The sequence below is a fragment of the Nilaparvata lugens genome, chromosome 10, assembly GCF_014356525.2.
Source record: "Nilaparvata lugens isolate BPH chromosome 10, ASM1435652v1, whole genome shotgun sequence".
Lineage (NCBI taxonomy): Eukaryota > Metazoa > Arthropoda > Insecta > Hemiptera > Delphacidae > Nilaparvata > Nilaparvata lugens.
In genome coordinates, this window is record NC_052513.1 from 8790531 (window position 1) to 8805726 (window position 15196).

At 34.6% G+C, this 15196-nt stretch overlaps 1 protein-coding gene across 4 annotated transcripts in view; it reads left to right on the top strand.

The window, feature by feature from the left end:
• Positions 1-15196, top strand: part of LOC111056823 (mediator of RNA polymerase II transcription subunit 13) — a 117472-nt gene that overhangs the window by 59326 nt on the left and 42950 nt on the right. For all 4 annotated transcript variants that reach the window (XM_039436223.1, XM_039436224.1, XM_039436226.1 and 1 more), the window contains exons 3-8: positions 5880-5964; positions 6652-6732; positions 8362-8516; positions 10844-11002; positions 12474-12593; positions 14188-14407. In XM_039436223.1, coding sequence (XP_039292157.1) covers positions 5880-5964; positions 6652-6732; positions 8362-8516; positions 10844-11002; positions 12474-12593; positions 14188-14407 — 820 coding nt within the window. The remainder of the gene's footprint in view (positions 1-5879; positions 5965-6651; positions 6733-8361; positions 8517-10843; positions 11003-12473; positions 12594-14187; positions 14408-15196) is intronic.

Sequence of the window (15196 nt, forward strand, 5' to 3'; positions counted from 1 at the left end):
CAATTTATATTAGAGTAAAAATCAGACTATAGAATTATTCATCATAAATCAGCTGACAAGTGATTACACAGATGTGTGGAGAAGCCAGTCTATTACTGTATTTGTATAAGGTCTATAGTTTCAATCAAAGACATTAAAGAGGTATGCATCTTTAAGCTGGGTTTACACCAAAGTTATTAACAAAATGGTTATAACTGAATCCTTATAGATTCTATTAGATTGAACGGAAGTTGACAAACACATATGTTCATCATGTGTATGATAAGTTATGTTCAATCTAATATAATCTATAAGGATCGAGTTATTAACATTTTTTTAATAAATTTGGTCTATTCGCAGCTTTAAGGTCTTTGGTTTCAATATTTTGTTTTGCAGTCATGGTATTATTATGCGTGCCCATCAGTATCAATATTCGCACATTCGAAAAAAACTAATTTAATAGGTGAATAAAAATAAACAAATGAACTAAATAATGCTGGAGAAATTATAATATTTTTGATTCTAAAAAAAAATAATTTTCATCAGATAGAAAGATCATCACGGAACTGGATGAATTATATCATATGGAATACAAATTCAAACGTGAACTGAGTTTGTTAACATTTAAAACAGTTGACATCAGGAACTTGTGGATGAAATACTGCGTGAGGTCTACTGTTCACAGAACTACTAGTTTAAATGAATCATCCACTTTCAATATGCAATGTATGTTCTATATGGATTTTCTCGTGTCCTTCATTTTGTTTCCAAATAACGAGAGAGAAACATCTGCATCTTGGTCTACGCACAGGTTTTACCTTGGCTACTCCTTAAACATAGATGGACTTGAAAAATATACTGCAGTATTGGGAGTATTTTTATATAATTATTTAATAGTATTTTTCTTGTATTATTTTTAGATGTTACACAATAATTTGAATTTGAAAAACAGAATTGGTAGGAAGTGTTCAAGTGTCTCATTTATAAAGAAGAAATGGTTTGGTCTATTCGAATGTATGATGTATCCGATCCATGGTTTTGAAACTTAATCGTTGGTAGTATTGTTTTAGTGCAGAATTTGCTATGAATTCCATTTTTTACGCTTGAATTATTCAAGTAGCCTAAATTCAGAAAATTCTTTGGTGAAAAATATTGAAATCGTTCAAGGGAAACGCAAGCTTCTCTATGTACAGTAACTCAATCAAGGCTCATCTGGTTGAAATTTTCAAAATACAGTAGATAGCTAAATACTATGTGGAGCTTAAGTTCCAGAGTTTAATTCAATATGGGCTTATCCTATGGGGTGGAGCAGCCAATACTAGAAGGGTGCTGCTTCTTCAGAAAAAAGTAGTAAGGCTTATGGCCAATGCTGACTACCTCGCTCATTGTCGTCCAATATTTGTTTCGTTGGAGGTTATGACTGTGTTCAGCCTGTACGTCATGCAACTCCTGGTCAGGGTCAGGGACGAGTTGGATGTTCTTGAATGTAGGTCTGAGATACACGGGCATTTCACCAGACAAGCATGTCATCTGAATGTTCCTTTTGTCAGGCTAAAAAAACTTCAAGGACAGAATATTATCAATCAAGGCATTCAATAAGCTGCCTGTTAGTGTGAGATATATGAATCAGCCCGTTTTAAAACTCAAGTTAAAAAGCTGCTAACAGAGAACTCATTATAATTATATTATAATGTAGAGGAATTTTTCAATTTGCCCGTCGATGTAGTAAATACTTATTTTGTGTGATGATAATATATGTGTATGAATTGGCTCAGTAGTTTTATAGGATTTTATTCTTGACGACACCTAATGTACATTAAATTGTATTTATTGGTGGATTAACGTATTCTATTCTATTCTATGAACAAATTGTAATGAGGATGTCCAAGAGAAGCAAAGCAAAATCTGGTAGCAGAGCGCGCGCAATCTATTGTATTGTATTTGTCAGGTAGCCTCCAGAATATTCAGCTGTAAAGTAGTGTTGTTGTAAAGCAAGAACAGAGACGATGACAAAACGGCCTCAAAGCGATCTGACCTTGCCGCTGCCGCGATTGCGCCTACGCCCAAGGGAGCAGAGCAGAGCACGCTCCCGCACGCGTGCACACCCACACACGCCAACAGTTTTGCCACCACAAACAATGCAATGCACCTAGTTGTCACCACCACATTCCATCTCGCCGTGCCATCCAATGCAGTAGATCTAGATAGCTAATTGATCACACAGTTACAACCTATGATCCTAAACACTCACAAACTAATAAGATAATATTTTACATTTTGCAGGAATTTCCTATTGTTTTTTTTTGGGAATTCACTTCGTTTCTTAATCTGGGATGGTTCATAAGAATGCATTCTTGTCAACAATGCCATAGCGTCACTGGCTGGCTTCACGCCAAAGTGAATAATAATCTTGCTGCATCATGCTTCTGAATGCAGTTTTGCAATTGAGATTATTCGTTGTTAATCGAGTTGGAGAGATAGATTTAGGCCACAAATTCAATTAACAGTTTATTATTTTCAAATTATAATCATAGATCTGATTTGTGAAGTTAATTTTGAATGGAAAATTGTGAACGGATGTTTCTTGAGTAAATTTTTGTTGAATCTTGAACTTGAAAGGTTCGATTCTGTGCCTTCTAATCGCATTAGAAGCTACCATAAATAGAAGTTTGTTGTGTACATTGCTGATATTCTGAGTTCGATTTTATGTAAAGTTTGTATTATTTGTTGGAGGGGATTGGTAATGATTATTTGAAACAATATGCAAGATATTATTTTTTTAAAGCTAAAAATATCTTATTAGAAATTAATGGCACCTTTCGCTTTATTGAAGTTTTCAGTAAAGAATATATGTATGTTATGCAAGATCACAAATTGGAATAAAAGTGCGAATCCATCAATTACTGTTGATAATTGATTATTGAAATTTCGGATTGAAAAACCAAATTGAAGTTTTCACAGAGTATCTCGTGAGCTTCCTTCGCGCAACTAAATCAGTAAGCGGAGCATCTGCCGTCTGAGTAGCCTCTGCCTGAATACCTCCTGCTTTCTGCCCGCCTTGTCTGAAAACACTGCACAATAGAATTCTGGTGGCTCGCACTGCTTTCAATACAGTGTAGTATATCCATGGCTGAGAGGTCAATTACCTTCCTCTAGTTCCCTTCCGACTCCGACCAGTGTGACAACACAGCATTGAGCATTGAGCAACCTTGTTTCGCCAACACAGAAAAGATTCGACACATTTCGTGTCGTAGTAGAACAGTAGAAGCGCACTTGTAGTGTTTCAAACTCTCACCGATTAACGCTATGTAAATAAATTGTTTTCTTATCAATGTTTGGCATTTATTATTTGCGTCGGACGAATGATGTTCAACTGATGAGTTTCCCAGCCAAGAATACAATGAAATTTGCGTCTCGTTGAAAATCTGAGTTAAAAGTTTATTTGAACTTTCTCCCCCATCCCCCCAATGGTCCATGTCGCAAAATTCCCCCCAAAATTCTTAAAATTTGGTTTCCATTTAGGTACTTGAAAACTGTATATTGAAACCCCCCCTCATTTTCCCAAAAATCCCCCCCAAAATTCAGCATCATGTCGCAACTTGCGACATCAAAACATGCTGTGGGCACCCCTGCCCCCCATTCATAATCTTGTTAATTAACAATGAATTAATGACTGATCCATACCTGAAAATTCAAAATACATGAAATACCCTGAGAGTATAGAATGTACATTACATTCATTACATTCTATACTCTCTGGAAATACCTGTGTCTCGTTGAAAATCTGAATTTAAAGTCTCTTGGATTTGCCCATTCCCATTCATCATTTTGTTGATCACCAATAAATTAACTATTCCAATTCCAAATAGATATTTGATTCCAAAATGACATTCCCTTGAATCTTATATCGTTTATCTTGAAAGATGACAAATCTATGTATTATTCAACATCTGTCTCTATACAGTATAAATTCATTTATTCATTTATTCATTTATTTATTCATATGCAAATACAATTCAGGTAAAAACAACAGGCATTTGCCCAAAACTGTTTCAAACCTTAATTTAGAATACACAGTCTAAAGGTTATGCTACTTACGTAACTTAAATGATAATATTATTCGTACACAATTTTGAGTCCAATAAATGTATCTACTACAATTTTGAATTTATCAGATTGATCAATTAAAAAAATCATTACGTCATTAAAATCATTATCATTACGTCATTTTTGGGTTTACTCCTTTTGTTGAAATTAGCAGTGAACGCTCAATAAACAAAAATAAGTATTCTGGATTACAAATTGATTTATGAAATTTCATCTCTACTATATTCCCTATAGACTGTTGACTGATAATTTGCTAAAAAAGTGTTTTGGTTTCCAAATTGATTATTTTTCTCTACAATATTCCCTGTAGAGTGTTGGTTGCCTCCCTCCCTAAATTTAGTCGATTATTGAAGACTTTTGTCTACATCCCTATTGAAAGAGTTAGCTCAATCTAATGATCAAATGCTGTTGGAATAGGGTAGGTGTTATGACCTGTCCACAAATTCAAACTTCTCTAAAAATACACTTGTTGGTAGGTAGCTCAGTTTCCTCCATCGATTATCTCATAAGGAAACCTCAGTGATGACGTTATGATGTTGATTACGACTCTTTCATCGACTATAATCAAAGATGAAAATGATAGATTACATTCTATTTTCTTTGCTATTTATTTATACATTGATACATACAATATCATTCTCAACTATGAATGATATAATATACTATGCTATGATATAAACCATACTTTTACACTAGTTCTGATGACAAGTGATGACTTAATAATGTTGATCTCAACTCTTTTCATAAACTTAATCAAAGAGGAAAAATAGGGTACATTATATTTTCTTTGCTATAATATAAAGCATACTTTCGCACTAGTTTTGCTTGAACATTTGTGGAGAAATGAGAACGTGAATGCTGGAATTGGAGAGTACACTTGTGAGTTGTAAGCTTGAACTGGAGTTGTAGCTGTAATCTCAGAGCGTAACCGAAACTATCCGCATCCACAGAGGCGACCGGCGAGCTTCGACCCACTTTCCCTGCGGCAATGTCGTTGTACCTTCGCCCGTCTTTTCTCCCGATTTCCATCACTTCCTCTCCCTCATCATTCTGTTTTCTTTCTTCCTCCTCCTTCTCCTCCTCCTTCTCCTCCTCCTCCTCCTCCTCATCCTCCTGCTCTTACTTCTCCTCCTCCTTTTCCACCCAATTCTCCTTCCCTCTTTATGAAGCTGAAGAGGTTTTCAACGTCGCAATACTCTGCTGATCTGTTCCAACCTGAACAAATAACAATATTTATTATTGCAATTAATAATAATCCTATTTCGGACTATGTGTAACCTTATCTAAATTTGGGAGAGAATGTTACCTTATTTTTTCTTTTCCTATCATCTTGATGATGTACTTATTGTATGAATCAATGAAGAATGAGTAATTTATATGTAATTCACAATTATCTATATTATAATAAAGGAAAGAACTGGCTCATACACGTACGAGATAGGAAATTCAAGAATGACTCATCATCACGTCTGAACTATTGGACTGATTAACTTGAAATTTTGCATATAGATTCTCAATTTACCAAGGATGGTTATAGGCCTATTTCAATTTCGTCAAGATCTCAGTAGGTCAAGTTTTCAGTTTGTCGTGTTTTAAATTAGACCCTTGCGGAACACGGGTTACCTGCCAGTTGTGAATCATATAAATCAATTATAATTATATTAATCAAAATTAATATTAAATTTATCAAAAATTGCATTTCTCAAGTAGAAAATGTTGATCAACGATTTCGATATAATTGATTATTGATGTCAACTTTTTATTAATAATCATTTATTTTTGTATTGTTTTAGAGGGTGACCAAGGATCTTGGGAGAATGGACTGTCCTATGAGTGTCGCTCGCTGCTTTTCAAGGCTCTGCATAATCTTATTGAAAGGTTTGTACTCACTTCATACATAATATTATTAGTTTTTTGTTTGGAACAACCTGCAATGGGTAGAGCTAACTATAGCTCAACTCCTGCAAACATAGCTCTTCATCTTCATCTTGTTTGGAAATCATGATCCTATTACAATAGTAATATTTTGCTCTTATTTAGTAGTAACAGTCCGTTTTTGATAATCAATAGGAAAATAAGAGAATTACTCCTATTCTGTGATAAGTTGAGAATGTGAGAATCGCTTCAAATAAGATGATTGGCTTAAATAATGGGGCGAGTGAAGAGTTTATTGCATCCTGTTTCAGTAATTTCATGTTAACTCAATCATTCATTGAATTGCTCCAAAATTTCACACATATTTGAATAAAAAGATTGAATTATTAAAATAACATTGGAACCTTAGGTTTTTTTGGAAATGAAACATTAACAGTAGAAAATACAATGTATTGTTTCTATTCCATAATCTAATAGAAACATGAGTTTTATAAAAAAATAAACAATATTGTAAAACGCTCCCTCCTTGTAGAACTTTCCTGGATATATAGTTGTTATAGACTATCATCATGCTTGAAAATTGATTATAGCTTGTCCTGGTTGTGGAAAAATGTGTTTCCTTGTTTTGTTGGTTCAATTGAAGAGATTCTTGAATCTCGTAACATTCATTTCTCTCTTTCTTTTTTGCAGATGTCTTCTCTCAAGAGATTTTGTACGTCTTGGAAAGTGGTTTGTTCAACCATATGATGGCTCTGAAGTTATGGAGAAGAGGTGAGTTGGTTACTGATTGGTTGTTAGTAATTTATCATTAATTTATGTGGATTTGGAATTTTATGTTGAATCCTTATCTTGAGGAACTTCTGTAATGAATCTCAGAAAATTTCAAAGCCTCACTGATTGTGATGTATTGTGGCTAGCCAAGTACACTGCTAAGTCTCTGAATATGAATTATTTTTTAATCTTCTTTGGGCACTATACAATTTTTTACAGGAGTGTGGATGCAAATCTGAGTTATGTTCTTAGCGCATTTTCATGGTCAAAGCTACAATAATGTTGTCTCAGGCTCAAGTGGGATTAATCTGCAATAAAATTTTCATGATAAATGATCATCATAATTCAATATCATTAATGTCTAATGCGCAGAGCTTCATTATTCATAATAATAACTTGTGTCTAAGCGTTCACGCTTGACAAATTCCAACAAAAAAATGTGATTTTCTTTGAGTGAGTGCGTAGAATAAATGTGTGCAGTATTGCCATTCATATAAATATACTATGGTTACATCTATGTACTGTAGTTATCATATAAAGAGATTCTCTCACATAATATTGGCGAGGTTACATAATATTGGGCATTATCCTCACTCATCTCATAAACTTTAATCCAAGTTGAATCTGGTTAATCTGAAGATAATTGACTAGTAAAATAATTCAACTAGCCGTCGACATTTTTTATTAAGCATTAGTTGTTTTGCGGAACGAACTTCAGTATTCCATTCTGGATTGGCTTGGATACTTTATATTTCAACCTAGAAAATATTCTAGCTCCTGAGAAATTCCACGAGTTGAAACAGATTATTGACTAACAAATAATACGTTTAACATTTATCAGTACGGTAGTTATAACAAAGTCAGTCTTCTTGAATAAATCAATGCTGAGATTCAAATTAGATTATGCCATAGAACTGCAATGTGCTTTAAACTCACATGACAAGTATTATTATATTCTCTTGTTCTTATACTTCAGCCCCAGCTTGTTGACATTTTATTGAATGAAAAATAAGAGTTTTTTCATAGGTTCCATTCCAATTAAGAGGAAATTTACTTATCATGAATTTCAAGCTTTTTTTACTGTGATTGACTGTTTTTCTCCAGTACTCAACATAAATCAAATAATTAGTAAAGTATGAGTAATTTAATCTCAAAATGAAATCTCAGAATGAAGTAGACAAATTTGAATAATTATTATTTGTTGAAAATTGATGCAAAAATGAACACAAAACTAGAATTAGAATATAACAATTTTTGAATAACTTGAATTGGTAGCCAATCATCATTCAAGATTAATTTTTATTGACAATCAGGCTACAATAAGAGCAATAGGCAAGTAACCTCGTTATCAAGGATATTCTCATGTGTTCACTTGGTACGTCACGAACATGCGCATTTCTCTTTCATAAATTCCATCAGCGAATGATGTGCTTATTACAGTATATCTGTATTTTACTGTTCATGTACTAATACAGATGTGCGCGTTCGTGGCGCATAAGTCTCTACGCACCTATACATACAGTACCCTATTGTGTAACCGTCATTTAAATACTGTACCAAACTTTAATACTTAATTATGTTTGAATTGATTGTTGATTGAGTTTTAATTGTTTGTTGTGTGTGTTGCAGTGGTCACCTGTCGTTTTCGTTTGCATTTTTCGTGCACGGCGAGAGCACAGTATGCGCGAGTGTCGATGTGCGCCAACACCCTCCTGTGCGCAGTCTCATCAAGGCCCACCTACAGCAGGCGCACCAATCTATTACCAATGGACCCGGTGTTCAAGGTAACATTCAAACTAATTTGATACTAACAACATTCAACAACGTTTTTTAAAGTAAATGTCAATTATTTTAGTTGATCCCAAATAGCTTGAATCTCAAAATAATGTAGAGTTGGGATAGTAGAGGTTCAACAACGTTTATAAAGTAATTGTCAAGTATTCTAGTTGATCCTAAATAGCTTAGAGTTCAAAATAATGTATATTTAGGATAGCAAAGGTTCAACAACGTTTTTTAAAGTAATTGTCAAGTATTTTAGTTGTTCACAAGCATCTTAAAGTTGAAAATAATGTAGAGTTGGGATAGTAGAGGTTCGCAGAAAACCTATTTGAATAAGATAAGTAGGAGTAAGATAATGAGATTGCAAAAAAAATCAGTATCAGTATTAGATATAATTGAATATTTTAACAAGAATATTAACAGTTGATATTACATCAGATCTACCGGTATCAGTTATCCTCTAAAGAAGGCAGTGGCAAGACAGATAATCGACAACGCTGTTCTATCTTTCTCCACTGCCATTATAACATTGACCTCTCTATTTTCAAATTCATTTTATTCACAGAAAGTACATTTTACAATATATTCCCTGAAAATTACTCCCTCTAATATGGAACAAGTCCGTTTTTAGAGGAGGAGACAATACAACAATAGGCACAATACAAGAAAGAAAAAGTTGACTTTCTACTGTTGTAGTTTACAAGCATAAGCTTTTCAAACATATTTACATACAACAATACTAACATATAAAACAATTGAAATGAACAAAAACTGATTGCTTCCTTTTTGTCTTAGTTCTGGAAACATTACCGATGTACTCAATGCACTCATTTAATTTATACCGGTGATTCTGTGAATTCAAGTAGGAGATAATAATCAATGATACAAGTTACGACTCTGTCTTTGCATGGTGCAGAGGATGCTGCAGCTTGGATTAGCTCTAAGTTCTATTGCTCAACTATTATTCACTCTCAATTTATCTTATATGATTCACTACCTAAATTATCAGGAAAACTACTTCTTGACATTATTTGTAAGAATTTTATGTAGTAACAAATGCTTACTCTTGCAACAGTGCTCACATGTTCTGTAAATACAATTTTTACGCACCGAACTCCAAGACAGGCGTGTTCCAGGACACTGACTCTCAAATCCAGGCTGCAACATCTTCTGCACTATGCAAAAACAAAGTTGTAACTTCTATCATTGATTATTATTATTTCCTACTTGAATCCACAGAATCACCGGTATAAATTAATTTGAATCTTTGTGTAGTCTAAGCAATGAGAAGGTGCCTTAAGCCAGTTACACACTCATAGATTTTTGGACGTACTTATAAATTTTACCAGATTGAATTGAACTTGACAAACATCACATCATAATATTTGCCAAGTTATGATCAATGTAATAATTTCTAAGGATGGCAAATATCGTACGTCCAAAAATCGATGGGTGTGTAACTAGACCCAGTAACCTTGGCCCAGTGCTTCGAAAACGGTTGGAACTGTTGGCAAAATATTTGAGTACTGTAATGATGTCTGAACAGAAAATCTTATTTTCCTACAGTTACGTTGAAAAGTGGCCATTGCTGCACTGATTACAGAACGCAAAGAATCACTTTTCCGCTCTAGTGCGGGAAAAATTTTTCTGCACTCCAGATTTGCAACATGGCAACGCAAAATACTTAGTAGGTTATATGGAGCAACAGTGCAGCAAAATCAAAATGAAGTTGGTAACAGTGACTGGGCTGCTATAGTGAGCAGAGGTGCAACGAAGCACAACGCGCTAATTATTAGTATTATATATTATAACCAAGGACAACATTTTTATTCAATTTGACAATAAATTAAGGTTTTTATCAATAATAAAATTACACAGAAAAACATTTGATGCATTTCAGGCAATTTTACCCATAATTACCCACTTTTCATACTCAATGGTAACTGTAGGAAAAACTTAATGTGAAATACGTGCGCAAAGTTCCTCTGCTGCACTCAAGAAACCATTCCGCCCTCGCCTACGGCTCGGGCGTAAACGTTTCTTTCGGTGCAGCAAACTGTCACTTTGCGCACTAGTTGCACAAATAACTATTTCAATGTAGGCCTATTTTTTAATGAAATTTTCTCATAGCATCATAATGTGGACTTTTCAATTTCCACCTCACTAAAGTGAAAATTTTATAGTGAGTAAAATTCTAAAGAAGTGTTTCCTGGATGTCCAGACGATGTTGTTGACGATTTTTCTGTTTTTTTTTTAAATTTTTTTTTATTTTAAATCAACCTAAATGATGTGTAAAAGTGAACATGTTCATCAATGAATTTGTTGTTTACAGTGATTTTGGCCCCGTATGGATTGGCTGGTACATTGACGGGGCAGAGTTTCAAGGCGATGGAGCCTTCGACGCATCGCCTTCTCGAGGACTGGCACCACTTCTATCCTATCGACACCCTGTCTCATGGTGATCTGCCACCCGTCGTTGAAGTTGTTGTTGGTTAGTAATACAATCATCAAATCACATCGCGAAGTGAGGTCTAAGATTCAAGTCGACGGTTTGGCATTTCTCTTAATGTTTAAATGTTTATATGTTGCGCATTTACGGCGAAACGCGGTAATAGATTTTCATGAAATTTGACAGGTATGTTTTTTAATTGCGCGTCGACCTATATACAAGGTTTTTGAAAATTTTGCATTTCAAGGATAATATAAAAGGAAAAAAGAGCCTCCTTCATAATCCAATATTAGAGTAAAAATCAGATTATAGAATTATTCATCATAAATCAGCTGACAAGTGATTACACAGATGTGTGGAGAAGCCAGTCTATTGCTGTATTTCCATAAGGTCTATTATAGTTTCAATCAGGTACTTGTGGATGAGAATACTGCGTGAGGTCTACTGTTCACAGAACTACTAGTTATGTTTTAGTCAGAAAAACACTGAAAAATGTCATAAAGTCAATGTGTTAGTCCGTGTTAAAATCAAAAATACAATTCTTAAAGCATAACACACTAGCGCTACAGTTCAGTTATCGTTCAAGAACAGAATATAATTATTTTCAAAGTATAGAAAACAAACTCAACCGTTCAGTGTTATTGTCCCCATTTCCTTATGAGTAAAATCCAGAGTTAAATTTTCAAAGCATAAAACACAACTACAGTTCAGTTAATGTTCACTTTTCCGTATGAGTAATATCCAAAAAACGATTTTCATAGCATAAAACACAAGCACTGCATACAGTTTAGTTATGGTTCACATTTCTTTATGAGTAAAATCCAGAATACAATTTTCAGAGCATAGAAAACAAACTCAACAGTTCAGCTATTATTCCAATTTCCTTATGAGTGAAATCCAGAGTACAATTTACAAAGCATAAAACACAACTACAGTTCAGTTATTGTTCACTTTTTCTTGAGTAATATAAAAAAAAACTATTTTCAAAGCATAAAGTACAAGCACTACATACAGTTCAGTTATTGTTCACATTTCCTTATGAGTAAAATCCAGAATAGAATTTTCAAAATATTTCACAAACAATAGAATTCTATTACTGTTGAGTTTTATCATTCCCTGGGCTGCAAATGCATTCCTTGTGGTTAACGTTACAGTCTGGTACAACCCGTACAAAGATTAATGTAAACTACACAGCTCTGTACTGTACACAAGCACTACAGTTCAGCTATTGTTCAAATTTCCTGATGAGTAAAATTCAGAATACAATTTTCAAAACACAACACAAACAATAGAATTCAATTACTGTTGAGTTTAAACATCCCCTCGGGTGGAAGTCATTCCCTGTCGTTAACATTACAGTCTAGTACAACGACTGTAATACAGGATAAACTACGCCGCTCTGTACTGTACTGTGTAGAACTTCAGTGAGTTGTAACTTTTATAAGTTTACCCAGTATTTTATTTTTGGAAGATTGAATAAATGCAATAACTTGATTGTACTGTTTTGTTTCAGGTGGTGTGAAAATGAGATATCCTTCGTGTTATGTCCTTGTAACTGATCTAGATGAATCTACTACTAACTTAATAGCTGCTCCAGCATCAGGAATCAAGTCATCATGTGTACCAAGTACAGGTAAGTGTAGCTTGCATTTCTATAACCTTTAAACTATAGACATTATTAGCCTTATTCTCTCCATCAACATTACTTGAAAAGTTTGGCAGTTTCTGTATAGTTATATTATTCCCCAAATTCCATTATATTTGAGAGATGTATGAGATTCCCCAAATGTATGCGAGATGAATCCTGCTTCGCCTCAAAATAACGAAGGAATGAGTCAGTAGGCTATCAATAAACACCGATCTTGAACTGTATAAAAGTGCGTGGAATGTCTGATTGAATGTGAAGTTGATTGGTAGAAACGTTCAATAGTATAAAACATACAAATGCTAAAAGCCTCGAGTCTCGACTAAAACCTTGCTCAGAAAGTGGAGTAAATGGGCTTCTGTCAAAAGAATTGTAGAAATGATCACCTGGTTTGTTTCATACTGTAATGACGTGAATTCATTCCATTCATCAGAAGGAGTGGGAGTGGTTAGCTTTCAGTTACTATGTGTTTGTGTTACATGGATGTCGATCGCGAGCGCGAACAAAACTGAAAGCTGAAAACCGACCTGACCGTTGTATTCGTACCGTTAGGGTGACCACTAACGTCAGGTCAGATGTGAACAGACATATCTTTGAAAGAAAAACAGCAGTTTGACTGCAGCTTCTTACATAAAATAGACAATGAATAAACACTGGAAAATGACAGATCAAAATGATTAAAATAATAATTCAACCTCAATTAGAGCAGCAAAGAAAAATAAGTAAGAAAAATCAAAGGTACAAAAACCTAACCTCAAAAACTTTTGTTCGAAACCTTTTGATGATGACACAACATGTGTGATGAGTATGTGGTACAAACATGTTCAACACACTTGACCTGTCGTTAGTGGCCACCCTAAGAGTAACTCATATACTGCACTCTTTCTATCATCCATCAGGAAATAGAAATCGATCTCCCCCTGATCATTTCACAACATTCAAAATGGCACTAAAATGTTGAAACATATGAATAAAAGTTTTCAATGAAGGGTTCATAGATCTCTTTAACTTTTATTCACAATATTGAAAATGGCACTAAGATGTTGGGACATGTTGTGAATGAAAGTTTTTAATGAAGGGTAGTATGCCTACATATTTTTATTTCCTGATTAATAAGTGTAGCACTCACCAAAAAGTTACTGTTATCCATATACTGCACCCTTCTCATGTACTTACTATGTTATGCGTTGAACACTTCAGATTTCAAATCTAACTAATCATCCGTACAGCTTTTATTCTAGAATTATTATTCTCCCATTAAAAATGTTCAGCCGAGCGTCAAGTCAAGTCTCTCCATCTTAGTGCACGGCGGAAACAAACAGCTGAGACTCTTTCCCCCCCCCCCATAACCACCTCCTATTTCCATTTTTTATTAATAATTTCCATATTTCTCTCACCCCACCTGATATGTTGCCAGTCTTACAATGGCAGTACATATAATTCCGTTCCTGTCTTTTTCGCTCGTACTCTCATAATCCCATTTATTGCACTACAGCCAAACTATGCTATGCTCGTTCAACTATACCTTATAACTATATTTGTTATCAATTAGTTGTGAAACTATTCTGGATATCGATTGCAGGTGGCGTGACCGTATCAGTGGTGGCTCAACACCAACACCACCCTGAGTGTATGGCGCATATGCCCACACCCGCCTCCGTGCTGCCCGAACGAGTGTGGCAGGACTCGACGCTTGCAGCACCCACCACAAACACCACCCCAGGCCCGCCCGCCCCCGACGCCAGTCCCGGCCACTGGGACTTCCACGACCCCGTCAGAAAGCAGACCTGCTCTTGTTCAAAGTCAGTATCACCACCACTGAATTAGTCCTGCTATATAGAAAATCATATTCGGTATAATATAATGTTGTAAACATGGTACAATAGTACGGTAAATCACCACTAACTAGACTCAGTTGACAGTATTCACTGTTGTAAACAGTAGCGCTGTATAACAGCTTATAGACGGGATGTAGAGACGAAAATTTACTGGTAGACAGTGCTTTTCATTACGTCACTTTCCACTAAATTTTTATTTAGTCAAAATTTCCATTCAATTTGGTAAATGGGAATTAATGGAAAGAGACGTTATGAAAAGCACGGTCCTTTCAGCCATTAAGGATTAAGCACTGTTTCAGTGTCTGAATAAGTTTTCATTTCGACATGATTGTCTTGAAGCATTGTCCGCCTGTAACTTCCCGTCTTGTATCTACATTCCCTGTCTATAATCAGCTTATATAAAAGAAGACATTAGGTGGCTCCTGAATTTTCTGCTCAATTTCCAGTTTTACTGATGACATTATTAATTGAAATATCTAACTTGAAAAAAGACAAATTAATTAATAATTATTGGTATGCTTCGAGGAAGAGCTTTTCAGCATAGATACAATAGTACACTTTGCAGATCCTAGTTCGCATGGGAACGTCTGCCAATCTTTGCTTATAGTATTAAGTTTTTTGTAAACTACTACAAATTAACATAAAATATTGTAAAATAGAAGCGTAGGAAAACTTTCAGTACATAAATCACTTCAAAACTAGAGGTATTTCAATACCTAATATATAAAGTATTGTGAGATAAGAATAATGTTC